Source organism: Brachyhypopomus gauderio, chromosome 5, assembly GCF_052324685.1.
Source record: "Brachyhypopomus gauderio isolate BG-103 chromosome 5, BGAUD_0.2, whole genome shotgun sequence".
NCBI lineage: Eukaryota > Metazoa > Chordata > Actinopteri > Gymnotiformes > Hypopomidae > Brachyhypopomus > Brachyhypopomus gauderio.
In genome coordinates, this window is record NC_135215.1 from 13,304,800 (window position 1) to 13,332,346 (window position 27,547).

At 42.1% G+C, this 27,547-nt stretch overlaps 1 protein-coding gene and 1 pseudogene across 12 annotated transcripts in view; both read right to left on the reverse strand.

Annotated features, from left to right (window-relative positions):
- LOC143514526 (protocadherin gamma-A11-like) overlaps positions 1–27,547 on the reverse strand; it is a 123,455-nt gene that overhangs the window by 62,329 nt on the left and 33,579 nt on the right. The window contains exon 1 of one of the 12 annotated variants that reach the window (XM_077005844.1): positions 24,959–27,501. The exons of 5 other annotated variants lie outside the window; for them this stretch is intronic. In XM_077005844.1, coding sequence (XP_076861959.1) covers positions 24,959–27,343 — 2,385 coding nt within the window. In that variant the 5' untranslated portion in view covers positions 27,344–27,501. Of the gene's footprint in view, positions 1–1,908; positions 4,475–5,294; positions 7,864–8,394; positions 11,010–14,996; positions 17,532–18,348; positions 20,908–21,940; positions 24,605–24,958; positions 27,502–27,547 lie in introns of those variants that run through there. 6 more of the 12 variants (XM_077005839.1, XM_077005825.1, XM_077005837.1 and 3 more) reach the window with 6 other exon arrangements.
- Positions 11,806–14,579, reverse strand: LOC143513730 (protocadherin gamma-A5 pseudogene; annotated as a pseudogene).

Consider the following 27,547-nt stretch of genomic DNA (forward strand, 5'->3'; position numbering starts at 1 on the left):
CTCTTGTAATTCCAGGACGAAACATGAGAGAACGTGAAGACGTTAAGATTGGGCGTTTTGAAAATAAACAACCATTAAATAATGTGATAAAAAGCGAATTATTTCGAATTATTTCGAGTATATATATTAATATTTAACTTAATTATGTTTATCGTGCTGGAAAATATTTAAATGGACCTTGAAAGTGCCGTAGAAGTGCTTTAATTCCACCTTGTTTAGGTGTATGAACCCTGCAAACATGACTTTGTTGATCGCGCTGAAGCGCGGCGCGCGCGCGAAGTTACAAAATTCGAGAGGTGCACGACCTCGCGCCGCGACAGCGCGCGAGGCCCTCGCGCACGGGCGGAGCCACAGCGATTACGTCATTTTCGCCGCGCGGACCCTCGCGCCGCTCGCGGCGCGTCGAGTATAAACCAGGCAAACGGTCACGTGAAGTATACCAAAGAAAAGAAACACACATTCACGCCTACACTCACACAAAGCTCGATACCTAAGGACATATATAATATCTGTCAGATAACTTAATAATACAGCGCTAAATATGTAATATTTATTTTTAAAAAACAATCATATTTGAACTGAATCTACCACTATTTTATTAAACTTGCAAAAAAGCTTTTGTGATAAGTATGTCTGAAGCAGCAGTTCAATTCAGCACCATGGACAGCGGCAAAACCAAAAAACATGCTTATTTGGCGTCAGAGATTTTAAATTCACTCTAAAAAGGCAAATCAGAAAGCCCTTTAGTTAGTAACAACAAAACATCTGAAAAATATTCAAATAACTGCCTTCTTTTGAAAAGATAATAGCTAAGGTCTCATCATGTTATGTAAATTTGTCCAACATGTAATTTCATGTGTCATAAACACTTTTTCTTATTTTTTTCTGCCTTATAATTCAAAAACCATACAGACAAGATTATAAAAAATGCATAATAAGAATTCTCTCTCTCTCTCTCTCTTTCTCTCTCTCTCAGCAAATACAGCAAAATCCAACTTAACTTTAATTCCATTTAATTTCAATTAATCTTTTACTACTCCTGAGCTATAAAAAACAATGTTTTAAAGGCCTTTTTTAACCTGCACAGTGTGGAAACAACGTACAATGCTCCTAATCTTAGATTACACTGATCTAATGAACAACTGCTGCCTCAACAACATCAGTGTGTGAAACAGAGGACAACAGTAAATGTGAGCATTATTATGAAGTTACTGATGAGGGGGAATCAGTAGAAGCAGAGGGCCTTGCTGAAAGTGCAGTTACACAAGCGCCACTTGTCTCTCGATCAGTTTACTCAAAAGAAAATGGTATCATTTCAAGAAAATAAGCACTGTTAAATGGTACATTCAAGTAAATAAAAACAAATATTAATTGTATATATACACTTATATTTTTGCTTGTTCCTTCTTACATTGTACACAGGGCCGGCGCCAGAACATATACAGTGAGGGGGCGTCAGAAAATTTCGGGGTGGCGAACGTAAGTTGTTGAGGGGGGGGTGGGGGGGGGTGGGGGGGGGTGGGGGGGTGCCATGTTGCGATTGCTGTAAAATAAATGGGTCTTATTATTTACATTGAGGGGGCGGGACACCTCGCCTGAGGGGGCAATGCCCCCATTCGCCCCCTCCCGTGGCGCCGGCCCTGATTGTACAGGACAAAACAGCAGCATTTCAAACTAACTGGATAAATTCAACAGTCAAAATTCAAAATCACTATGTACGTGTATAATGGAATAGGGAGTACATTATCAGTGAAGGATTTTAAAATACTCATTCATGTGTGACACATTGGAGATCCAACTAAATAAAAATCTAAAATTTGCAAATGTTGTACAAGGGATTAAATGCACATTATAAATGATGAAACCACCTGAAAATCATGCAGCTTAAAATAGTGCAAAATTGCTCACCTGACTGTCAGACTGGCCAGTGGTCGGGCCTTTCCTCTGTGCCTGTGAAAGTGTGTGAATTCCACTAGTGTCCAGACTAATGATACTGTTACTAGAGGGTTGGTCATACTTCAGATCAGTTTTCCTTGAGTCAGTAGTTCTATACACCTCATAGTTGTACACAGGTTGTAAAGTACCTGTTCCTCCTGCATCAGCATAAAGTGGTGGATAATATGGAATAACTGGGAGGTTGGCACCGGATTTGTAAAACATCCGCTCACGTCTCCATCTGTAGCATTTAACTGACAGTATGGCTATGATGGACACGATGAAGAGAAATGAAACTACAGCCAAGGCCAAGATGAGATAAAAAGTGATGTCATCATTGTAATCCTTTTCATGAGTGAAGTCAGTGAACTCTTCAGGGAAGCTGTCCGCCACCGCCACGTTAATATTGACTGTAGCTGAACGAGAGGGCTGTCCGTTGTCCTCCACTACAACAGTGAGCTTCTGTTTCACAGCATCTTTATCAGTGACTTGGCGTACAGTTCTTATTTCTCCATTCTGTAAGCCCACTTCAAACAGCGCCCTGTCTGTCGCTTTCTGTAGTTTATATGAGAGCCAGGCATTCTGTCCGGAGTCCACATCAACAGCCACCACTTTAGTGACCAGATAGCCCACCTCTGCTGAACGAGGCACTATTTCAGCTACCTGAGAGCTGCTGGTCTGTACAGGGTAGAGAACCTGAGGTGCGTTATCATTCTGATCCCGAATAAGTATTTTCACACTCACATTACTACTGAGAGGAGGTGATCCTCCATCTTGTGCTTTAACATGGAATTCCACTTTTTTGATCTGCTCGTAGTCAAAAGCACATATTGCACTGATGATGCCACTATCTGCACTAACAGAGACATAAGAGGACACGTGCACCCCGTTAACCAACGAGTCCTCCAGTATATAAGAAACTCGTGCATTTTGGTTCCAGTCTGCGTCTCTGGCATTGATGGTGAATATGGAGAGACCAGGTGTGTTGTTCTCTATGACAGAAGCCTCATACGAGCTCCTCTGAAAGACCGGCGCATTGTCATTCACGTCTGATATTTGTAAGGAGAGAGTGACGCTGCTGGACAGCGAGGGCTCTCCCTCATCAGCACACGAGACACTGATATTGTACGCAGACTCTCTCTCCCGGTCTAAATCACTATCCGTGACTAAACTGAAGAAGTTTGCAGATGTGGACTTTAACGTGAATGGTACATGGTCATTTATGGAGCAGTGAACTTTGCCGTTTTCTCCAGAATCTGGATCTGCAGCATTTATCATTGCAATGACAGTTCCAAGTAGTGAGCTTTCAGACACCTCTCTTAATTTTGACATAATGTTAATTACTGGTTTGTTGTCATTTGCATCAAGGACATCAACAATGACTTTGCAAGAATCCGAATGTCCTCCATGGTCCGTAACCTGCACTTCAATCTCATGAGCGCGCATTGTCTCATAATCAATATCGCCTACTAATTTTAACACACCGTCATTCCCATTTATTTCAAACAGATCCGCATCCTCGTCCGCATTGTTCGTTATGGTATAAGTAATTTCTCCGTTTGACCCCTCATCTGCATCATAAGCGCTAACAGTAGCCACAGTTGTGCCTTTCGGTGAATTCTCAGCCACACTGGTTTTAAACACAGACTGAGAGCATACAGGCGCATTATCATTGGCGTCCAAAACTATAACGTGTATTTGCATTGTTCCAGACATCTGTGGAACGCCTCCATCCATAGCAGTTAGCACCAATGTAAACTGCTTTTGTTTCTCGCGGTCTAAAGGTTTCTGTAAAACCATTTCCACCTTCTTAATGCTGCCTGTCTGGCTCTGCAGACTTAGAACAAAGTTGTCACTGGGTTTCAAGGAATAGCTGTGCAATCCATTAATACCGACATCGGGATCAATTGCTCTCTCAAGTGTAAATTTTGCACCGTTTTGAGCCAACTCGCTAATTTCAAATTTCATTTCTGTTTTTTTAAACACTGGCGGATTGTCGTTTATATCTGTGATTTCAACAGCAACGCTGTAAAATTCCATAGGGTTTTCAAGAATAATTTGAAAATGTAAAGCGCAAGGCGTTGTCTGTCTGCATAGCGCGTCTCTGTCTATCCTCTCTTTGATAAGGAGGACTCCCTTTTCTCTGTTCAGCTCGATGTATTCGGGAGCGTCCGCAGTAAAAATACGAGCTTTACCCGATTTCAAACGCTTTAAATCTAAGTCCAAATCATTCGCTATGCTACCGACAAAAGAGCCTTTCGCCATTTCCTCAGGAATGGAGTAAGTGACCTGTCCGCGTGTTAAACTAAACCACAAGAGCAAAACCAGCAATTGTACTTGCCGCGTCATTGTTCTGTCCGGAAAATTCCTCGATGACGTGAAACAGATAATGACACTTATATTGAATAGGCATGAATCCAGCGCGATGTTCATTCAACAATGTCCACAACAGCAAAAATATTAATTGTGCCGTAATAAATAAATTCTCAGAACTCGAGGGATTTCTCGACGGATGTTGTCTGGTCTTCTCCTCTGCGTGTTCTCGTCTCTCTCTAATACAGTAAAATGGAGGAGTCGCTGTTTGAAACCTCCTACCGTATCTGCTGCACACTGTCCAACAGCGGCACACTGAGTCCAATATTGCAAATTACACAAATATTACAGCCAAAATATTTTTTAATACTGGGCAGGTGCGTCTCTAAGTGTTTATTTATCAGCTGAAGCACGAAGAAGAAGAAGAACGACAAACAGTCAAAACATATTTAAAAGGTAAATAATACACGAGTACAGGAGTCGATAGAAGCTGATTTTGCTACACCATATAACGTCCTATTCAACAAAACAAACATACTGTAACGTACGTCACTACCCATGAGCCGCTGCGACCCCCTAGCGATGTTCGGTGTGTTAATGTCAGTATTTTTGTCTGTGATATTGGTGGTTATGTCACGGATAATGTGTGGTGTTAGATTAACTTGACCCGTATCGTTTATGTATGTGTACAACCATGAGTCCTTTCTACCGTGTCTGTGTAATGCTGCCATATTGATGCCATCCCTTCATGTTTCATGGAAAGTTAAGCGTCATTATGGCTTCATTATGTAACAAAATTCTTGTCACCTCGAATATGGATCTGCAAACTGTCTCTTCTTTCCATATCACAACACAAACAAAGTCGCACGTAAAAGCTGTGCACAAACATTTAAATCATTACATTTTAGAGAGGTACTGTACGTTTAAATTTCCCGGGTAAAAACATGGCCAGCAAATGACACCAAAACCCTCCGCAAACTGTAATAATGCAGACAAGACTTAAATTTTACGTTGCTTCAGCCTTAAGCATGGAGGTTGCTGCTCACCTTATCACGTGGATAGTTGGTCCTTTCTTCATTCAGCACGTGCGTAAGTGTCTGTGTTGCACCGGTGTCCAAACTAACGATGCTTTCACTGGAAGGTCTACCGTATTTCAGGTCGCTTTTTCGTGAATCGCTTGTTCTGCAAACTTCATAATTGTACACATGCTGTAAAGTTCCTGTTCCCCCTACGTCTGCGTAAAGTGGTGGATAATATGGAATAACTGGGAGGTTGGCACCGGATTTGTAAAATATCCGCTCACGTCTCCATCTGTAGCATTTAACTGACAGTATGGCTATGATGGACACGATGAAGAGAAATGAAACTACAGCCAAGGCCAAGACCAGATAAAATGTCAGGTTGTCATTATATTCCTTGTCGTGCGTAAAGTCAGTGAACTCCGAGAGCACTTCAGGGAAGCTGTCCGCCACCGCCACGTTAATATTGACTGTAGCTGAACGAGAGGGCTGTCCGTTGTCCTCCACTACAACAGTGAGTTTCTGTTTCACGGCGTCTTTATCAGTGACTTGGCGTACAGTTCTTATTTCTCCATTCTGTAAGCCCACTTCAAACAGCGCCCTGTCTGTCGCTTTCTGTAGTTTATATGAGAGCCAGGCATTCTGTCCGGAGTCCACATCAACAGCCACCACTTTAGTGACCAGATAGCCCACCTCTGCTGAACGAGACACTATTTCAGCCACCTGAGAGCCAGCGGTTTGTACCGGGTACAGAACCTGAGGTGCGTTGTCATTTTGGTCTTGTATAATTATTTTGACACTCACATTGCTACTTAGAGGAGGGGAGCCTCCATCTTGCGCTTTGATATGGAACTGAAAATTCTTGATCTGTTCGTAGTCAAAGGAGCGCAGTGCGTGGATGACACCACTATCAGCCCCGACTGACACGAAAGAAGAAATAGGCAGTCCGTTTACCGACGAGTCCTCCAATATGTAAGAAATTCGGGCATTCTGATTCCAGTCTGCGTCCACGGCTTTTATAGTGAATACGGAAACGCCTGGGTTGTTATTTTCCATAACAGAAGCCTCGTACGAGCTCCTCTCAAAGACCGGCGCGTTGTCATTCACGTCTGATATTTGTAAGGAGAGAGTGACGCTGCTGGACAGCGAGGGCTCTCCCTCATCAGCGCACGAGACACTGATATTGTACGCAGACTCTCTCTCCCGGTCTAAATCACTATCCGTGACTAAACTGAAGAAATTATTTGTAGTTGTTTTGAGCATAAAAGGAATGTCCTCTTTCAAAAAACACTGAACTTTCCCATTTTCCCCCGAGTCTGGATCTTGAATGTTAATCATCGTAACCACCGTTCCTGACTTAGAATCTTCCGCTATTATATTTGTTTTTGACATTACGCTTATTGAAGGACTGTTATCATTAATGTCAAGAACATCAACTACTATTTTACAAGAGTCAGTCAGACCACCGCGATCACTGGCTTGTACATGTATCTCGTAGAATTTAGCCTTTTCGAAGTCAATATGTCCTACGACTGCAACTTGGCCATTGTCTTCGTTTATGTCAAATACGTAACGAACGTTATCTTGAGTGTTTGTGATGGAATAACCTATCTTACTATTGGAGCCCTCATCAGCATCAGAAGCGCTCACTGTGGCAACGATGGATCCTTTTGGGGCGTTTTCCTTAACGGCAGCTTTATACACAGGCTGCGTAAAAACAGGGGCGTTATCATTTGCGTCTAGTACGGTTATGTGAATCTGTATATTACCAGACATCTGAGGATCTCCTCCGTCAACCGCAGTTAACACAAGCGACATATGCTCTATTTGTTCACGGTCTAATGGCTTTTGTAAAACCATCTCAACATTTTGACCTTCTATCTGGTTTTTAAATTTGAGAATGAAATGATCACTTGGCATTAATGAATAGCTTTTTAAGCTATTCATACCGACATCGAGATCTACAGCACGCTCTAACGTGAACTTGACTCCCGGATTTGCCGATTCACTGATTTTGAAATTAATTTCCGCGTTCTCAAAGCTTGGGGGGTTGTCATTGATATCTAACACTTCAACAGTAATAGTGTAAAATTCCATAGGGTTTTCCAGAATTATTTGAAAATGTATAGCGCAAGGTGTTGTCTGTCCACAAAACCCCTCGCGGTCTATTCTGTCTTTTGTAAGGAGGATTCCTCTTTCTTTGTTTAGTTCGACGTGTTCGGCGCCGTCTCCCGTATAAATGCGAGCTTTACCTGATTTCAACCTTTGGACATCTAATCCCAAATCCTGCGCTATATTACCGACTAAAGAGCCTTTTGGCATTTCCTCTGGAATAGAATAACTGACCTGTCCCCTCACAGGACTCAGAAAAAGCAGACAAATAAATGAGAGTACTTGCCGCGTCATTGTTCTTTCCGACATTTCCTCTACACATAAAATAGATCCAGGGGTAGTGGGAGTGCGTTAAGATTGAAGTCCAACACGATATTAGCAAAATATCCAGTGCAACATTTAAAACAATAAAGAAATATATCTTCGCAACAAACCCTCCATATATCGTTACAGTCACGATTCCGTGTCCTGTGTTCTTCCCTAAACGAGCTAGGCGTTCTCCGCATGCGCTTTTTTCTCTCCATAAAATATCAAGGCAGCGGGGGAGGCGCTGAGAGAATTACAAAACACTACTACCACAGGTTGACCAATAGCGGCACATGGAGTTCAACGTGACAAACTGCATAATACGCGCGTGTGTGTATACGTGTGTGTAAACATAAGTATAACGTATAACATAACTTAAACGTAATAAAATGTAATAGTAAAAGGTAGATAGTATGGTTTAAGGAAGGAAGAACAAAAGTGCATTTCAAGTAACAGCTGTAAAGAAAAACCATTTTCTAACAAAACACAAATGTTTACATTAATTTCAGCACTGTGTCAGTGATTGTTGGCTAATCTCTTGAGAACCAACTACTCACATGTCTCACAATGAATACATCTACTCCTAGTGCAGGTTTACAACAGAACACTACAAAAAGGCAAGAAAGTACTATTCAGACTTGACACTTTAAAACAAACACACACCCCCAAAACAAACACAATAATCTACAAACAAACCAAGCAAGCTCACCTGATCATCACAAGCATCACTGGTTGGTTTCCCCATCTGTGCATGTGCCAGTGTGTGTGTCCCACGGGTGTCCAAAGTGATGATGCTCTCACTGGGTCTGGCATAGTTTAAATGGCTCTTTCTGGAGTCAGTGGTTTTGGAAACCTCATAATTATAAAGATGCTGCAAAGTTCCTGTGTCCCCTACGTCTGCGTACAGTGGTGGATAATATGGAATAACTGGGAGGTTGGCACCGGATTTGTAAAACATCCGTTCACGTCTCCATCTGTAGCATTTAACTGACAGTATGGCTATGATGGACACGATGAAGAGAAATGAAACTACAGCCAAGGCCAAAACCAGATATAAGGTGAGGTTGTTGTATTCCTTGTCGTGCGTAAAGTCAGTGAACTCCGAGAGCACTTCAGGGAAGCTGTCCGCCACCGCCACGTTAATATTGACTGTAGCTGAACGAGAGGGCTGTCCGTTGTCCTCCACTACAACAGTGAGCTTCTGTTTCACAGCATCTTTATCAGTGACTTGGCGTACAGTTCTTATTTCTCCATTCTGTAAGCCCACTTCAAACAGCGCCCTGTCTGTCGCTTTCTGTAGTTTATATGAGAGCCAGGCATTCTGTCCGGAGTCCACATCAACAGCCACCACTTTAGTGACCAGATAGCCCACCTCTGCTGAACGAGGCACTATTTCAGTCACCTGAAAGCTCCCGGTCTGTACTGGGTACAAAATTTGTGGTGCGTTGTCATTTTGATCTTGTACATTAATTTTCACTGTAGCGTTGCTACTTAATGACGGCGAGCCTCCATCTTGAGCTTGTACAAAAAATTCTAATGTTTTGATCTGTTCATAATCGTAAGAGCGCACGGAATGTATAACACCACTCTCCGCATTCACTGAAACAAAGGTCGATAATGGGTCTCCATTGAAGTGTCCGTCTATAAGTACGTAAGATATTCGCGAATTTTGGTTCCAATCTAAATCTTTCGCTTTGACTGAAAATATAGACGCGCCGGGAGAATTGTTCTCCATTATAAACGCGGAATACAAATGCTTCTCAAATATCGGCGGATTATCATTCACATCGGATATTTTAAGACTAATAGTTTTGCTAGTAGAGAGGGGCGGTGTTCCTTCGTCCACTGCGGTGAATGTAATATTATATTCTGACTTACTCTCTCTATCTAATATGCCATCCGTTGTTAACGTGTAATAGTTCTTAAAAGACGGTTTGATTGTAAAAGGAATTTTCGTGGTTATAGAGCATTTTACCATGCCGTTTGTGCCAGAGTCAATATCTTTCACATTAACAATGGCTACCGTAGTACCGCTAGCAGAATCCTCTGAAACAGGACTGGAAAATGATGTCAAAGATATTATAGGAGGATTGTCGTTCACATCAACAACTTCAATCACGATTTCGGTGGACGCAATTAAACCACCTTGATCTTTTGCTTGAACTCCGAGCTCGAAATATTTCTGCTTTTCATAATCAATTGGACCTCTAACTGTTATTTCACCGGAGTTCTCGTTAATTGTAAAAAGATCTGCAACGTCAGCCGATAATCGAGAGAAATGGTATGTTACATGACCGTAGGAGCCCTCGTCAGCATCTGTAGCACTCACTATCATTACCACAGTATCTTTCGGAGAGTTTTCTGCAATTACAGCCTTGAACTCTTTCTGTGTAAAAACTGGTACATTATCATTGGCATCTAACACGGATATATGTATTATAAGCGAGCCGGATCTCTGTGGATCGCCACCATCCACAGCAGTTAATGTGAGAAGCAGTGTATCCTCTTTTTCTCTGTCTAATGGGGCATGCAAATACAGTTCCGCATTTTTACTGCCATCAGGACCAGCCTGGACTTTAACATTAAATTGATCAGTGGGATGTAAAGTATAGCCATGGAGAGAATTTTTACCGACGTCATGATCTACTGCACGTTCTTGTAAAATATGCGTGCCAGGTTGAGCCGATTCAGATAGCTCTAACCGTATTTCCTTCTCTGTAAACAGTGGAGCATTATCGTTCACATCTAACACTTCTATCAGGACACTGTGCAGTTGCATAGGATTCGTAATGATTATTTCCAGATTTAGACTACAGGGAGACGTCTGACCACAAAGAAGCTCTCTGTCGATCCGATCTGCGACTACCAGAAAGCCTTTGTCTAGATCCAACCTGACCAACTCGCTGCTTTCGCTGCTAACAATGCGCGCGCCACCCGATTTCATCCGCCGTGCATCCAAACCTAAATCTTCTGCGACGTTTCCCACAAACGACCCCTTTTTCAATTCTTCCGGGATAGAATAGCGGATTTGTCCCAATATCCCACCAGCTATTGAGAGGAGTATTAAGGCCAATACCTGCACTTTGTTAAAAAATCCATTACGCCCAGCGCAGAGCACACTCCCAAAGATACGTCTAAATATCCACATGACGCACAGCAGAAAAAGATGTCCTCTATACACAACTGTAGCCAATATATTTGGTAATACAGTGTCCCAGTACAGACTGTCCAAATAGATCGCAGATAACAAAATGTGTTATTACCGGAGATTACCAGAAAGGCCCGTGTGTGGCAGTCGCTGTATGGTTTTGTATGCGAGTGCTGCAAAGCACGGGGAGTGACTGGGATTTAAATACACGTTACAGCTTAAGCCAACAGCGGCACTTGGTGACAATAATTGGTATAAATAATATCACAAAGAAATCACTAGAAACATTACGAAATGACACAATATATGATGCCTTCTGTTGTTTTAGGTATTATCATTTGGGCAAGACTGCAGTGAAAGATGAAATGAAAAAAAAAGTACTTCAAACCTTTTTGTCTACAGCAGGCTCTAACGTGAACTTGACTCCCGGAATAGGTGATTCAATGATTAAGAAATTAATTCCAGCGTTCGCAAAGCTTGGGGTTGTCAATGATATGTCCCACTTCAACAAAAATAGTGTAAAATTTCATACAGTTTTCCAGAATTATTTGAAATTTTAAAGCGTGAGGTGTTGCCAGTCAACATAACCCTTCATGGTCTATTCTGTCTTTGGCAAATGTTAGCATTTTATGCACCATTGTGCATGATTCCTGGCCTGAGCAACTGTCTCAGAGTCTGGCCCTGTGTGTGTGTGTGTGAGTGTCTGTGTATTTATTTGTGTGTGTGTGTGTGTGTGTGTGTGTGTGTGTGTGTGTGTGTGTGTGTGTATTTTATATGCAAACGGAAAATAAAACAGTTAAAGAGAGAACAAGGAAGGAGTTAGGGAGGATAACAGTGCATTTCAAATAAGAGGTGTCAAGAATAACCATTTGCCCACAAAAATTCATTTCAGCACTGTGGTCAGTGGCTGTGGGTTAATCTCTTGAGAACCCACTACTTTACCATTACTCACATGTCTCAAAATGAATACATCTACTCCTAGTGCAGGTTTACAACAGAACACTACAAAAAGGCAAGAAAGTCTACTATTCAGACTTGACACTTTAAAACAAACACCCCCCCCCCCCCCCAAAAAACAAACACAATAATCTACAAACAAACAATGCAAGCTCACCTGATCATCACAAGCATCACTGGTTGGTTTCCCCATCTGTGCATGTGCCAGTGTGTGTGTCCCACGGGTGTCCAAAGTGATGATGCTCTCACTGGGTCTGGCATAGTTTAAATGGCTCTTTCTGGAGTCAGTGGTTTTGGAAACCTCATAATTATAAAGATGCTGCAAAGTTCCTGTGTCCCCTACGTCTGCGTACAGTGGTGGATAATATGGAATAACTGGGAGGTTGGCACCGGATTTGTAAAACATCCGCTCACGTCTCCATCTGTAGCATTTAACTGACAGTATGGCTATGATGGACACGATGAAGAGAAATGAAACTACAGCCAAGGCCAAGACCAGATAAAATGTCAGGTTGTCATTATATTCCTTGTCGTGCATAAAGTCAGTGAACTCCGAGAGCACTTCAGGGAAGCTGTCCGCCACCGCCACGTTAATATTGACTGTAGCTGAACGAGAGGGCTGTCCGTTGTCCTCCACTACAACAGTGAGCTTCTGTTTCACAGCATCTTTATCAGTGACTTGGCGTACAGTTCTTATTTCTCCATTCTGTAAGCCCACTTCAAACAGCGCCCTGTCTGTCGCTTTCTGTAGTTTATATGAGAGCCAGGCATTCTGTCCGGAGTCCACATCAACAGCCACCACTTTAGTGACCAGATAGCCCACCTCTGCTGAACGAGGCACTATTTCAGCCACCTGAAAGCTCCCGGTCTGTACTGGGTACAAAATTTGCGGTGCGTTGTCATTTTGATCTTGTACATTAATTTTCACTGTAGCATTGCTACTTAATGACGGCGAGCCTCCATCTTGAGCTTGTACAAAAAATTCTAATAATTTGATCTGTTCATAATCGAAAGAGCGCACGGAATGTATAACACCACTCTCCGCATTCACTGAAACAAAGGTCGATAATGGATCTCCATTGAAGTGTCCGTCTATAAGTACGTAAGATATTCGCGAATTTTGGTTCCAATCTAAATCTTTCGCTTTGACTGAAAATATAGACGCGCCGGGAGAATTGTTCTCCATTATAAACGCGGAATACAAAGGCTTCTCAAATATCGGCGGATTATCATTCACATCGGATATTTGAAGACTAATAGTTTTGCTAGAAGAGAGGGGCGGTGTTCCTTCGTCCACAGAGGTGAATGTAATATTATACTCGGATTTACTCTCTCTATCTAATATGCCATCCGTTGTTAACGTGTAATAGTTCTTAAAAGACGGTTTGATTTTAAAAGGAATTTTCTCGTTTATAGAGCATTTTACCATGCCGTTTGAGCCAGAGTCAATATCTTTCACATTAACAATGGCTACCGTAGTACCGCTAGCAGAATCCTCTGAAACAGGACTGGAAAATGATGTCAAAGATATTATAGGATGATTGTCGTTCACATCAACAACTTCAATCACGATTTTAGTAGACGCAATAAAACCACCTTGATCTCTTGCTTGGACACCGAGCTCGAAATATTTCTGCTTTTCATAATCAATTGGACCTCTAACGGTTATTTCACCGGAATTCTCGTTAATTGCAAAAATATCCGCAACGTCAGCAGATAATCGAGAGAAATGGTATGTTACATGACCGTAGGAGCCCTCGTCAGCATCTGTAGCACTCACTATCATTACCACAGTATCTTTCGGAGAGTTTTCTGCAATTACAGCCTTGAACTCTTTCTGTGTAAAAACTGGTACATTATCATTGGCATCTAACACGGATATATGTATTATAAGCGAGCCGGATCTCTGTGGATCGCCACCATCCACAGCAGTTAATGTGAGAAGCAGTGTATCCTCTTTTTCTCTGTCTATAGGGGCATGCAAATACAGTTCCGCATATTTACTGCCATCAGGACCAGCCTGGACTTTAACATTAAATTGATCAGTCGGATGTAAAGTATAGCCATGGAGAGAATTTTTACCGACGTCATGATCTATTGCACTCTCTTGTAAAATATGCGTGCCAATTTGAGCCGATTCAGATAGCTCTAACCGTATTTCCTTCTCTGTAAACAGTGGAGCATTATCGTTCACATCTAACACTTCTATCAGGACACTGTGCAGTTGCATAGGATTCGTAATGATTATTTCCAGATTTAGACTACAGGGAGACGTCTGACCACAAAGAAGCTCTCTGTCGATCCGATCTGCGACTACCAGAAAGCCTTTGTCTAGATCCAACCTGACCAACTCGCTGCTTTCGCTGCTAACAATGCGCGCGCCACCCGATTTCATCCGCCGTGCATCCAAACCTAAATCTTCTGCGACGTTTCCCACAAACGACCCCTTTTTCAATTCTTCCGGGATAGAATAGCGAATTTGTCCCAATATCACACCAGCTATTGAGAGGAGTATTAAGGCCAATACCTGCACTTTGTTAAAAAATCCATTACGCCCAGCGCAGAGCACACTCCCAAAGATACGTCTAAATATCCACATGACGCACAGCAGAAAAAGATGTCCTCTATACACAACTGTAGCCAATATATTTGGTAATACAGTATCCCAGTACAGACTGTCCAAATAGATCGCAGATAACAAAAAAAATGTTATTACAGGAGAATAGTAGAAAGGCCCGTGTGTGGCAGTCGCTGTATGGTTCTGTATGCGAGTGCTGCAAAGCACGGGGAGTGGCTGGGATTTAAATACACGTTACAGCTTAAGCCAACAGCGGCACTTGGTGACAATAACTGGTATAAAGAATACCACAAAGAAATCACTAGAAACATTACGAAATTACATAAGATACGATGCCTTCTGTTGTTTGTTTTTCTAATTATCATCATTTGGCCAAGTCTGCAATGGTATATGAAAAACAATAAAATAAAAAAATGACTGTATAACAACAACAAGAAAGGATTACACTGGCCTTTGCCAGCACGCAACAAGCCCACAAGTAACTGCATATCCATTATAACGCAATTCATACGTAACAGCGAGACAAAAGAGAAAAAGCTGCTATGAATTCGAAACCAAATCAGAATTAACATGTCCTGAGTGAGTAAAGATAAAGACAACAATAAACAGCGAGTACTAAAATTCTCACCTTTTGTGGCGACTCTAGATCATTCAGGTTGTTGCTCTCGCTGAGCGCACGTTGCGTCGTTCCCGTAGAACTAGGATTCACTATCAGCACGCTCCGACTGCGTGGTGTGATGTACTTAAAATCACTCTTTCTGGAGTCAGTAGTTCTGTACAGCTCGTAATTATGAACCTGTTGCAGTGTTCCTGTACTCACGTTGTCATCGTAACGCGGAGGACAGTAAGGAATAACCGGAAGACTGGAATTATAGTAAATGCGATGTTGCCTCCATTTGTATATTTTTACAGATATTATAACTACTAAGCACAATATAAACAAAAACGACACTACTGCCAATGCCAAGACCAGATAAAATGTTAGGTTGTCATTATATTCCTTGTCTTGTGTAAAATCCGTGAACTCTGAGAGCACTTCAGGGAAGCTGTCCGCCACCGCCACGTTAATATTGACTGTAGCTGAACGAGAGGGCTGTCCGTTGTCCTCCACTACAACAGTGAGCTTCTGTTTCACAGCATCTTTATCAGTGACTTGGCGTACAGTTCTTATTTCTCCATTCTGTAAGCCCACTTCAAACAGCGCCCTGTCTGTCGCTTTCTGTAGTTTATATGAGAGCCAGGCATTCTGTCCGGAGTCCACATCAACAGCCACCACTTTAGTGACCAGATAGCCCACATCTGCTGAACGAGGCACTATTTCAGCCACCTGAGAGCTTGTACTTTGTACCGGGTACAGAACCTGAGGTGCGTTATCATTTTGGTCTTGTATAATTATTTTGACACTCACATTGCTACTTAGAGGAGGGGAGCCTCCATCTTGCGCTTTGATATGGAACTGAAAATTCTTGATCTGTTCGTAGTCAAAGGAGCGCAGTGCGTGGATGACACCACTATCAGCCCCGACTGAAACGAAAGAAGAAATAGGCAGTCCGTTTACCGACGAGTCCTCCAGTATGTAAGAAATTCGGGCATTTTGATTCCAGTCTGCGTCCACGGCTTTTATAGTGAATACGGAAACGCCTGGGTTGTTATTTTCCATAACAGAAGCCTCATACGAGCTCCTCTCAAAGACCGGCGCGTTGTCATTCACGTCTGATATTTGTAAGGAGAGAGTGACGCTGCTGGACAGCGAGGGCTCTCCCTCATCAGCGCACGAGACACTGATATTATATGCGGAGACTCTTTCCCGGTCTAAATCACCTTCACTTGTAACAGTATAAAATCCATCCGACGAGGACTGAATTGCAAACGGAATGTTTTCATTCAATTCACATCTCACTCTGCCATTTTCATGTGTGTCGGCATCCTGTATATTCATCATTGCCAGAACGGTTCCTGGCTTGGCACTTTCAGAAATTTGATATAATTTAGACATAATACTGATGGCCGGTTTGTTGTCGTTTTTGTCAGTGACATCAAAAATAACTTTACAAGTATCGGTAAGACCGCCGTGGTCCCTTGCTTCAACTACAAACTGGTACTGTTTGTGTTTTTCGTAATCTATATTTCCGATTAACTTTACTACACCATCATTCTGACCTATTTCAAATAGGTCAGACACTCCTTTCGAGGTGGAAGACACTGAATACACAACGACGCTGTTCGATCCTTCATCCGCGTCTGAGGCACTAACTGTGGTTAAAACAGTGCCCTTCGGCGCGTTCTCTTCCAAACTGGCCTTATACACTGCCTGATTACAAACAGGGGCGTTATCGTTTGCGTCCAAAACTTTAATCATTATTTGCATTGTACCAGACATCTGAGGCTCGCCTCCATCAAAAGCCGTTAACAGCAGCGTAATATAATCTTGCTTCTCTCGGTCTAGGTTTTTTTCTAAAACTAATTCCACACTCTTACTGCCATCCGGTAAATTATGTGATTTTAAAACAAAATTATCAGTAGGTTTTAAACTGTAATTTTGGAGGCCATTAACACCAACGTCATTATCTACAGCAGTCTCTACGGTAAATTTTGCACCAGAGAAGGCCGACTCACTTATTTCAAATTTCATGTCATTCACGGCAAATTGTGGCGCATTGTCATTGATATCCGTAATTTCTAACGTCACCCTGAACAATTCCATCGGGTTTTCCAGAATTATTTGAAAGAGCAGCGCGCAAGGCGTTGTCTGACCGCATAACGCTTCTCGGTCCATCCTCTGTTTGATGAGGAGGACTCCTCTTTCTTTATTCAACTCGACGTATTCAGCGCTGTCTCCAGTATAAATGTGAGCATTACCTGATTTCAGCCTTCTTAATTCTAAACCTAAATCCTGCACTATATTACCGACTAAAGAGCCCTTTGGCATTTCCTCAGGAATGGAGTAACTGACCTGCCCGCTCGCTACACTGAGTAAGAGAAGCCACACAAACAAAAATACTTGCTGTGCCATTGTTCCGTCGGTCGTTTTCATCGGTGAGAAGAAAACGAATAATATTTGAGGTAGTTACAGATCCAATGTACTGTGCATAGGCCGATTTTCAGGATAAGAAAAACAAGAAGACTCCCGTATTTCTAGAACACGGCAAATAACGATATGTCCTGTTCGTGTTCTTTGTCTCTCCTTTGACTTGTGTGTACTGAAATGATGCGGGCACTGAACGTCACACACTATTTTAACAGAAACACACTGGCTAATAGCGGCACAGTGAGTTCGATATGATGAACTACACTCAGACAATACTATTACTATTAATTTTCTTATTGCTGTTTAAGTCAAATACACAAAGTAACACGCACAGTGTCTTTTAAAGTGCACATTTGTCAAAATTCTTGATATAGGCTACTCTTTGCCATCTAGAATTTTATATTAATTATACGAATTTGGGAAAGTGGGATTAGGTGTTTAAACATTCTGTAAAGTAGCTCAATGATTCCAGAAAGACATCCCATGTATAACATAAAGCCATTATGGTGATCTGCCATGTACTCTTACAAAGAGCAAATGAAGAAAAAAACATTGTTTAGCTATTTTACAACTAACATTTAAAATGCAGGTTGGATGGCATTACTAAAAACACTTCTCAACAACCAATAATGTTCTGCCTAAAATAAAGATTCGAAATGTAATTAAACAGTTGTTTTTTTGCAAACACTGCATATGTAAAAGCAGCACACACACACACACACACACACACACACACACACACACGGTTTCATAACTTCTGAAGCTCACATGAAAGACCAAGTGAAGAAACGCATGTGTTCGTTTCCAAGGGAACACAAATACTGGACATACTGATGAACATGTTGGTCGTTCCGATTCAGAGAGATGAATGCGGTCAGTGTAAATATGAAATTATAATGTTCTAATAAGCATACACAAAAAGAGAAAGATTTATTATTTAAAAAAATCCTACCTGCTCTTTAGAATCACTGGTCAGGTTTTCCCACTGCGACTGCACAAATGTCTGTTTTCCATGAGTTCCCAGATCAGTAACACTCTCGCTAGGAGGTCTGACATATCTCACATCACTCTTTCTTGAGTCAGTTGTTCTGTAAGCATCGTAACTGTGTACATGTTGCAGTGTTCCTGTTCCTCCAACGTCTGCATAAAGTGGAGGATAATATGGAATAACTGGAAGATTAGCTGTGGAATTATAAAAAATTCTCTCTTGCCTCCATCTGTAGCATTTAACTGACAGTATGGCTATGATGGACACGATGAAGAGAAATGAAACTACAGCCAAGGCCAAGATGAGATAAAAAGTGATGTCATCATTGTAATCCTTTTCATGTGTAAAGTCAGTGAACTCTTCAGGGAAGCTGTCCGCCACCGCCACGTTAATATTGACTGTAGCTGAACGAGAGGGCTGTCCGTTGTCCTCCACTACAACAGTGAGCTTCTGTTTCACAGCATCTTTGTCAGTGACTTGGCGTACAGTTCTTATTTCTCCATTCTGTAAGCCCACTTCAAACAGCGCCCTGTCTGTCGCTTTCTGTAGTTTATATGAGAGCCAGGCATTCTGTCTGGAGTCCACATCAACAGCCACCACTTTAGTGACCAGATAGCCCACCTCTGCTGAACGAGGCACTATTTCAGACACCTGAGAGCTTGTAGTATGTACTGGGTACAGAATCTGAGGGGCGTTATCATTCTGATCTTGGATTAAAATATGTATTGAGGCATTGCTACTTAAGGAAGGGGAACCACCATCTTGAGCATTAATGTCAAACGTTAGCTGTTTAATTTGCTCATAGTCAAATGAGCAACCTGCATGCAGCACCCCGGTTTCTGCATTAATGGATACGAAAGAGGACACTGGTGTTCCACCTATTTGTTGTTCAACTAGAAAATAAGAGATTCTTGAGTTCTGATGGCAGTCTGAGTCTTTAGCACTTACAGTAAAAAGAGACAATCCGGGAGAATTGTTCTCATTGACATAAACCGAGTAGACCTGTTTTTCAAACACAGGTGCATTATCATTTATGTCAGACAGGGAAAGATGAAAAGTTACAGAACTAGAGAGAGAAGGGGAGCCAGAATCAGTGGCTGTTAGTGTGATGTTGTATTCTGCCACGGCTTCACGGTCCAAATGGCCATCAGTCACTAAGTTATAATAATTTGAGAGAGAAGAATGTATTTGAAAAGGCAGCCCTTTATTTATTGAACAGATTACTTGTCCATTATCTTCTGAGTCGCTATCTTTAATTTTGATTACCGCAACTGTAGTGCCAGGAGGAGAATCCTCTGATACCAGACTGTTGAACGACATGGTGGTAATAACTGGAGCGTTATCATTAACATCTATAACCTCGATTATTATTTTAGTAGAGTCAGTTAACCCTCCCTGATCTTTGGCCTCCACTCTGATCTCGTATTTTTTATCTTTTTCATAATCAATTTGGCCTAAAACAGAAACTATTCCTGAGTTTTCATCAATACTGAAAATGTCAGCAACGGTTCCCTTAAGCTTAGAAAAATAAAAAGTAATTTTGCCGTTCGATCCGCTGTCAGCATCAGTTGCATTTACGGTAGTTATATACGTGCCTTTTAGCGCGTTCTCTACCACCGACGCCCTATATACTGTCTGGTTAAAAACGGGGGCATTGTCGTTAGCGTCTAAGACTGTAACCTCTATGCTAACGCTGCCAGAACGTTGAGGAAGTCCCCCATCTACAGCGATGAGCTTCAGAGATAAATATGGATGCTGCTCTCTATCTAAGGGTTTCTGAATCACCATTTCCGCGAATTTACTTCCGTCCGGATTGGTATGCTCTTTTAAAACAAAATAATCATTGGGGGTGAGAAAATAACTCTGCAGTGTGTTAATTCCGACATCAGGATCATCTGCACCCTCCAGCACAAAGCGCGAGCCTGGCAGAGCAGATTCACTGATTTCAAATGTTAAATGCTCGTTCTGAAATGTCGGCGGGTGGTCATTTACATCGGTAATCTCCACAACAGCGCGGTGCAGTTCTATTGGATTTTCTAGAATAATCTCAAAACTAAAGCTGCACGGTGTGATGTCTCCACAAAGTTCTTCTCGGTCTATTCTCTCATTCACCACTACTGTCCCTTTGTCTATTTTTAGCTCTGCATACTGAGTGTTTTCTCCGGTAACGATGTGTGCTCTGCCCGTTCGGAGCCGTTTTAAATCCAGCCCTAGATCTTGCGCTACGTTACCAATCAGAGAGCCTTTCTTCACTTCTTCAGGAATAGAGTAGCGAATTTGTCCAGTAACAAAGGAACAGAATACATTAACGACCAGAATCACGTTTAGTCCCCATCCACTGTATCTAAACGTTGAAATAAACATATCCGTACGCATGATTAAATTCCAAAAAAAAAAAGTGAAATTCATTCATCCACAAAATCCAAAGCGTTTTTCTCGGTTGTCCAAGACAAACGGGGCAATCACGTTACTGTTTTAACGGTATTGTAGATGGTCTCTCCATCGCTTTCCCCCAGTACAAAGGCAGAGGTTCTGTGCTATGCAGACACATGGGTGTGGCCAGAGCTCACGCGCCGACGTCAGACATGGGAAAAGAACGTAGATCAACAGCGGCACTTAGAGTCCAGAAGCAGTACATAGGGCTTTAACATGGAAACTTTCAAATCTTATACAAAAGATTGTCGCAGTCCCGTAAATTAATGGGCAGTGAGATAACTCTTGATTCACACAGCCGTCAATCAGCATTATTAATTGATGCAACGTGAATATGGAAGGGTACATTTGGAAGGCTAACTTAGCTAATTCTTAGTAATTCTTCTTAACATTGCATATACAAACATCAAAAGTATATATATATATATATATATATATATATATATATATATATATATATATATATATATATATATATATATATATATATATATACGGCTGTGTTAGTCTCACTAATGATTTAGAATTTGTTTGTTGCATTGATATCGCGCCTTTCTCATAGCCAGGGTCCCTTCACAATAATATTGTGACAGCGCCGGACACACGGACGGACAAGCCCCGCCCACTCGTTAGCATAGGACGCTGGAAGATGGCCGAGAGAGACTGGAAATTGTACATAATTCATTTAATGTGTCGGTTTGTATGTAGTTATTTTGTTGTTTCTAGTTATAGAGATGTGGGGGATATTTTGGAGATGCACGTTTGTTCTGTGGGGAAAGGCCCCTCGCCGTGAAGTGGGTGCGGCTGGGTGGGGTAGTTGCCATCAAGGACAATTATGTCGATATAAAAGTCACGACATTTTAATATGGGCAATTTTCTGTGCAGATGAGCTTTTCGTGTGAGGCTTCCATCTTCGCTGCCACGACAAATTATTGCTATGACGTAAAGAAACACTGACAAACTATTTCAACTATCAACTATTTTCAGGACCAAGGCCAGCAACATGGAGACAATGTGACTCGATCACAAGGAATAGAAGCGAAAAAGTGCACTTCGCATGAACTTTATATTAACAAAATAATTACCAAACTGTATATTATGTACGTAATGTTTTTTAACTCACCATGGTGTTACTCGCGCCTTTGCCGTCCATACATCGCGTCTCTTTTGGAAGAGTGTCCATTCCAGCACCGTCGACGCTCACTAAACTTTGACTGTTCGGTCCGACATATTTAATACCACTTTTTCGGGAATCAGTGGTTCTGTAGACTTCATAATTATAGATTTGCTGGAGAGTTTCAGTCCCCACAGAGTCGGCATAACGCGGTGGGTAGTACGGTATAACCGGCAGTTTGGACTGATAATACATGCGATCTTGCCTCCATCTGTAGATTTTGACAGATATGATAACAACTAAACAAGTAACGAAAAGGAATGAAACTACAGCCAAGGCCAAGACCAGATAAAATGTCAGGTTGTCATTATATTCCTTGTCTTGTGTAAAATCCGTGAACTCCGAGAGCACTTCAGGGAAGCTGTCCGCCACCGCCACGTTAATATTGACTGTAGCTGAACGAGAGGGCTGTCCGTTGTCCTCCACTACAACAGTGAGCTTCTGTTTCACAGCATCTTTATCAGTGACTTGGCGTACAGTTCTTATTTCTCCATTCTGTAAGCCCACTTCAAACAGCGCTCTGTCTGTCGCTTTCTGTAGTTTATATGAGAGCCAGGCATTCTGTCCGGAGTCCACATCAACAGCCACCACTTTAGTGACCAGATAGCCCACCTCTGCTGAACGAGGCACTATTTCAGTAACCACAGAACCACTAGTCTGTATAGGGTACAGAACCTGCGGCGCGTTGTCATTTTGATCCTGAATGTAGATTTTAATTTGTGCGCTGCTGCTAAGAGCGGGCGCACCTCCGTCTTGAGCGATTACATAAAACTCCAGCGATTTTATTTTTTCATAATCAAATGAGCACATCGCGTAAACGGCACCTGTTTCAGCATTAATAGATATACAAGATGACAGCTGTTCTCCGTTTAGATGTAGGTCTTTGAGGAGGTAGGATATTCTAGCATTTTGATTAGAATCTGCGTCAGTTGCATGGACGGATGTAATAGAATGGCTCGGTGAATTGTTTTCAGCGACAAAGGCTGAGTAAACACTCAGATCAAATGCAGGTGTGTTATCATTCACGTCGGTGACTCTAATTAGAAGTGTTTTATTACTTTTTAAAGATGGCGATCCTTGGTCTGCGGCTGTTATGGTTACGTTGTACTCTGCAACAGCTTCGCGGTTTAAAATGCTGTCTGTAACCAAAGTGTAGTAGTTTACCAAGGATGATTTAATTTTGAAGGGCAGAGATCGATTAATGGTACAGTTTATGAGCCCATTCTTTCCTGAATCGGCGTCTTTTACATTTATGATTGCTACTGTGGTTTCTGGTGGCGAGTCCTCCGGAATGCTGTTTGAAAAAGAGGTTAAGGCTATAACTGGTGTATTATCGTTCACGTCAATTACTTCAATAATAACTTTACAGGAATTAGATAGAGAACCTTTATCTTTAGCGATTACGTTTAATTGATATTGTTTCGTTTTTTCATAATCGACATCACCCTGAATTCGAATTTCCCCGGTGTCGGGATTTAGAGAAAATACATTGTTAGCGTGTGATATTTGATCGAGATAATAAGTTACACGGCCAAACACTCCTTCATCTTTATCAGTTGCAAGGACGCTTGTAATAAAAGTGCCCCTATGCGAGTTCTCCACCACAGAAGCTTTATAAACGGCTTGTGTGAAGATAGGAGCATTATCGTTTGCATCTTGTACAACGACGCGTATACTCACTGTGCCGGTGCGCTGAGGACTGCCGCCATCGGCCGCGGTGAGAATAAGCCTAATTTCCGCCTGCTGTTCTCTATCGAGCGGGCTGTTAAGCACCATCTCTGCGTATTTACTTCCATCCGAATGCGTCTGCTCTTCTAAACTGAAATGGGTAGTAGGTTTTAGGCTGTAGCTCTGAAGTGAATTAATACCTACATCCGGATCTACCGCACCGCCCAAAATGAACTGCGCTCCTACTGCCGCTGACTCGCTGATATCTACAGTAATTTCTTTCGTCGGAAATGCGGGGGAGTTGTCGTTAATATCCAGAATTTCCACCGTAATACTAAATAATTCCATAGGGTTTTCTAGGACCACCTCAAAACTGAAACTACACGGAGACGTCTGTCCACAGAGCTCCTCCCGGTCGATGCGCCTTTTCACGGAGAGAATGCCTTTGTCTGGCTGTAAATGGACCAGCTCGCCGCTGTCCTCGGTCACAACACGAGCCCGACCGGCCTTCAACCTCTCTATGCTTAGTCCAAGATCCTTTGATAAATCACCAATCATGGACCCAGTCTGCATTTCCTCCGGAATTGAATATCGAACTTGAGCGTCAGATACATGTTGTAAAAAACACAAAATCAGGCTGCACAGCCATCGAGGAGAGCTTACGTTTGTTCTGCAAAACATAGTTTCCTTCAACTATCAATCTGCCGTTGCTGTAAAAATAAATGAAAATCGTCAAATAGATGCGTTAAAGCTTGAATAAAAAATAATACTCAGAAAACTAACGCCGAACGTGTATCCACCATTGTTGCTTTCTTCTTCATTAGTCTGCGCAGTGTATTCGATCCAATGGAACAAGCAGTGACGTCAGGCCGTCGCAGTGTTTCGAGCGAGCAAACATTCCCTGCCCAACAGCGGCACTCAGAGCACAAAACAATGTTGACCACGACCGAGGGAGTCGGAACAGACACTTCCAAAAAAAAAAAAAAAACATGTTACATGTGAGACGAGGTTTGTAACAAACGTATTCAAAAAGTAAATATTTACATAAAACTGCTGCATAACACACAGCATTAGAACTGATTACTTGATACACACATACAGTACAAGTCGTAGCCACTTCAGAACCGTGGACAGCTCCATAACAGCGATAAATGGAATCAAAACTTGAATGGACAGACACCCGTGTTTTGTTCGATTCCTTTAACTACAAATTCTTATAATAAGCACAAGGACAAGCGATAGCATACGACCATATTTTTCAATAAGAATGAAGCGTAAGACATTTAACATATAACTCACCAAGGTACTGCTTGCATCTGTGTCGTCAACGCGTCGTGCCTCCTTTGGAAGACTGTCTGGTCTGACATATTTCACATCACTTTTTCGGGAATCAGTAGTTCTGTAGACTTCATAATTACAGATTTGCTGGAGAGTTCCAGTCCCCACGGAGTCGGCATAACGCGGTGGGTAATACGGTATAACCGGCAGTTTGGACTGATAATACATGCGATACTGCCTCCATCTATAGATTTTGACGGATATGATAACAACTAAACAAGTAACGAAAAGAAATGAAACTACAGCCAAGGCTAAAACTAAATAAAAAGTCAAGTTTTCATCGTATTCCTTGTCATGCGTAAAATCTGTGAATTCGGAAAAAACTTCAGGGAAGCTGTCCGCCACCGCCACGTTAATATTGACTGTAGCTGAACGAGAGGGCTGTCCGTTGTCCTCCACTACAACAGTGAGCTTCTGTTTCACAGCATCTTTATCAGTGACTTGGCGTACAGTTCTTATTTCTCCATTCTGTAAGCCCACTTCAAACAGCGCCCTGTCTGTCGCTTTCTGTAGTTTATATGAGAGCCAGGCATTCTGTCCGGAGTCCACATCAACAGCCACCACTTTAGTGACCAGATAGCCCACCTCTGCTGAACGAGGCACTATTTCAGCGACCAGTGACCCGCCGTTTTGTACGGGGTACAGAATCTGCGGCGCGTTGTCATTATGATCTTGAATGTTTATGAAGACAGCGGCGTTACTGCTCAGAGGGGGTGATCCCCCATCCTGGGCTCGAACTAGTATTTTAAAGGCTTTAATTTGCTCGTAGTCAAACGAGCGAACTGCGTGAAGTTCACCATTATCTGAATTAATAGAGAAATAAGTCGAAGCAGGCGAACCACTAATGTCACCATCAACGAGATAATAAGCGATGCGTGCATTTTGTCCTTTATCAGCATCTGTAGCTTGGACAGTGACCACTGAAACACCCGGAGAGTTATTTTCTATGATTTGAGCCCTATATTCACTTTTACTAAACGACGGGGCGTTGTCGTTTACATCAGTGACTTCGAGAAATAAATTTTTATTGCTAGACATAGACGGAGTACCCTCGTCGGACGCAGTTATCGTCAAGTTGAAACTAGGGACCTTTTCTCGATCTAGTGCTGCATCGGTGATCAAAGTGTAATACTTCCGCGAAGATGATTTTATTGCAAACGGGATATTTCGATCAATATACAATTGAACTTTTCCGTTCTTACCGGAGTCTACATCCTGTACACTTATCAAAGCTACAGCTGTACCTGGAGGAGAATCCTCTTGTATTTTACCGGAGAAAGACGTAATGGTAATAATAGGAGTATTATCATTCACATCCAAAACATCTATAATTAGTTTAGCAGTACCGGCGAGACCTCCAGGGTCCTTTGCCTGCAAATTAATTTCATAATGCTGAACCGATTCATAATCTAGATTATCAGCAATACATATTTCACCAGTTTTTGCATTCACGTGGAAAACCTGCTGTGCGTCTTCTATATTTGTAAAGGAATACGTCACATTTCCATTGTGACCTTGATCCTCGTCGGTTGCGCTGATTTTAGTAATGAGCGTACCTACTACTGCATCCTCTAGCACGCTCGCTTTGTACACAGACTCTGTGAATACGGGCACGTTATCGTTTACATCGAGAACGCTAATATGCACTTTAACGGTTCCAGATCGCGGCGGGTCCCCACCATCTACAGCTGTTAATATTAGAGAGTATTCGCCGTGTTTTTCTCGGTCTAGAGGAGTCTGTAACACCATTTCCGCGTATTTGCTGCCGTCAGATCGACTGTGCTCCCTCAGTGCAAAATTATCCGTAGGCTTTAAACTGTAACTCTGAAGAGAGTTCAAACCAACATCGGGGTCAGCCGCTGTATCCAGTAAGAAAATAGTGCCTATTGGCGCGGATTCGCTAGTTTCAAGAAGAATTTCTTTTTTGGAAAACGCTGGTGCGTGATCATTGATATCTTCAATTTCGATTGTAACTGAGAAAAACTCAAGAGGGTTTTCGAGCAAGATCTCAAGACCAAAGCTACACGGTGATTTCTGACCACATAGCTTCTCCCTGTCTATCCTTTCCTTCACCACCAAATGGCCTTTGTTACGATTTAGCTCGACGTACTGCTTACTGTCGTCAATAACGAGACGCGCCCTGCCCGATACCAACCTTTTCACATCTAATCCGAGGTCTTTCGCTACGTCTCCAATAAATACACCAGGTTTCATTTCTTCCGGTATGGAAAAACGAATTTGTCCACTTACTGTGCCTATTAGACAAAACAGAAAAAATGAAGATCTGGCATTCCATTTCAAAGATTGGCCTGTTCTGAAGACGTATTCTCCCTCGATATTCCACATGATATCCACTGCGCAGTCCACATATGTTAAATGGTGCAACGTCTTTCTTTTCAAAATGGTCAACGCATAAAACTAAATGGTTTCCAGATATATATATATATATTTACGACGTGAGATATGCGTGTACACTACAATTGTATACTCTCTCTGCACGCGCTGTCGCCATCTCCTTTGTGACGCAACTTTCTTTTGAGGCAACGGCAT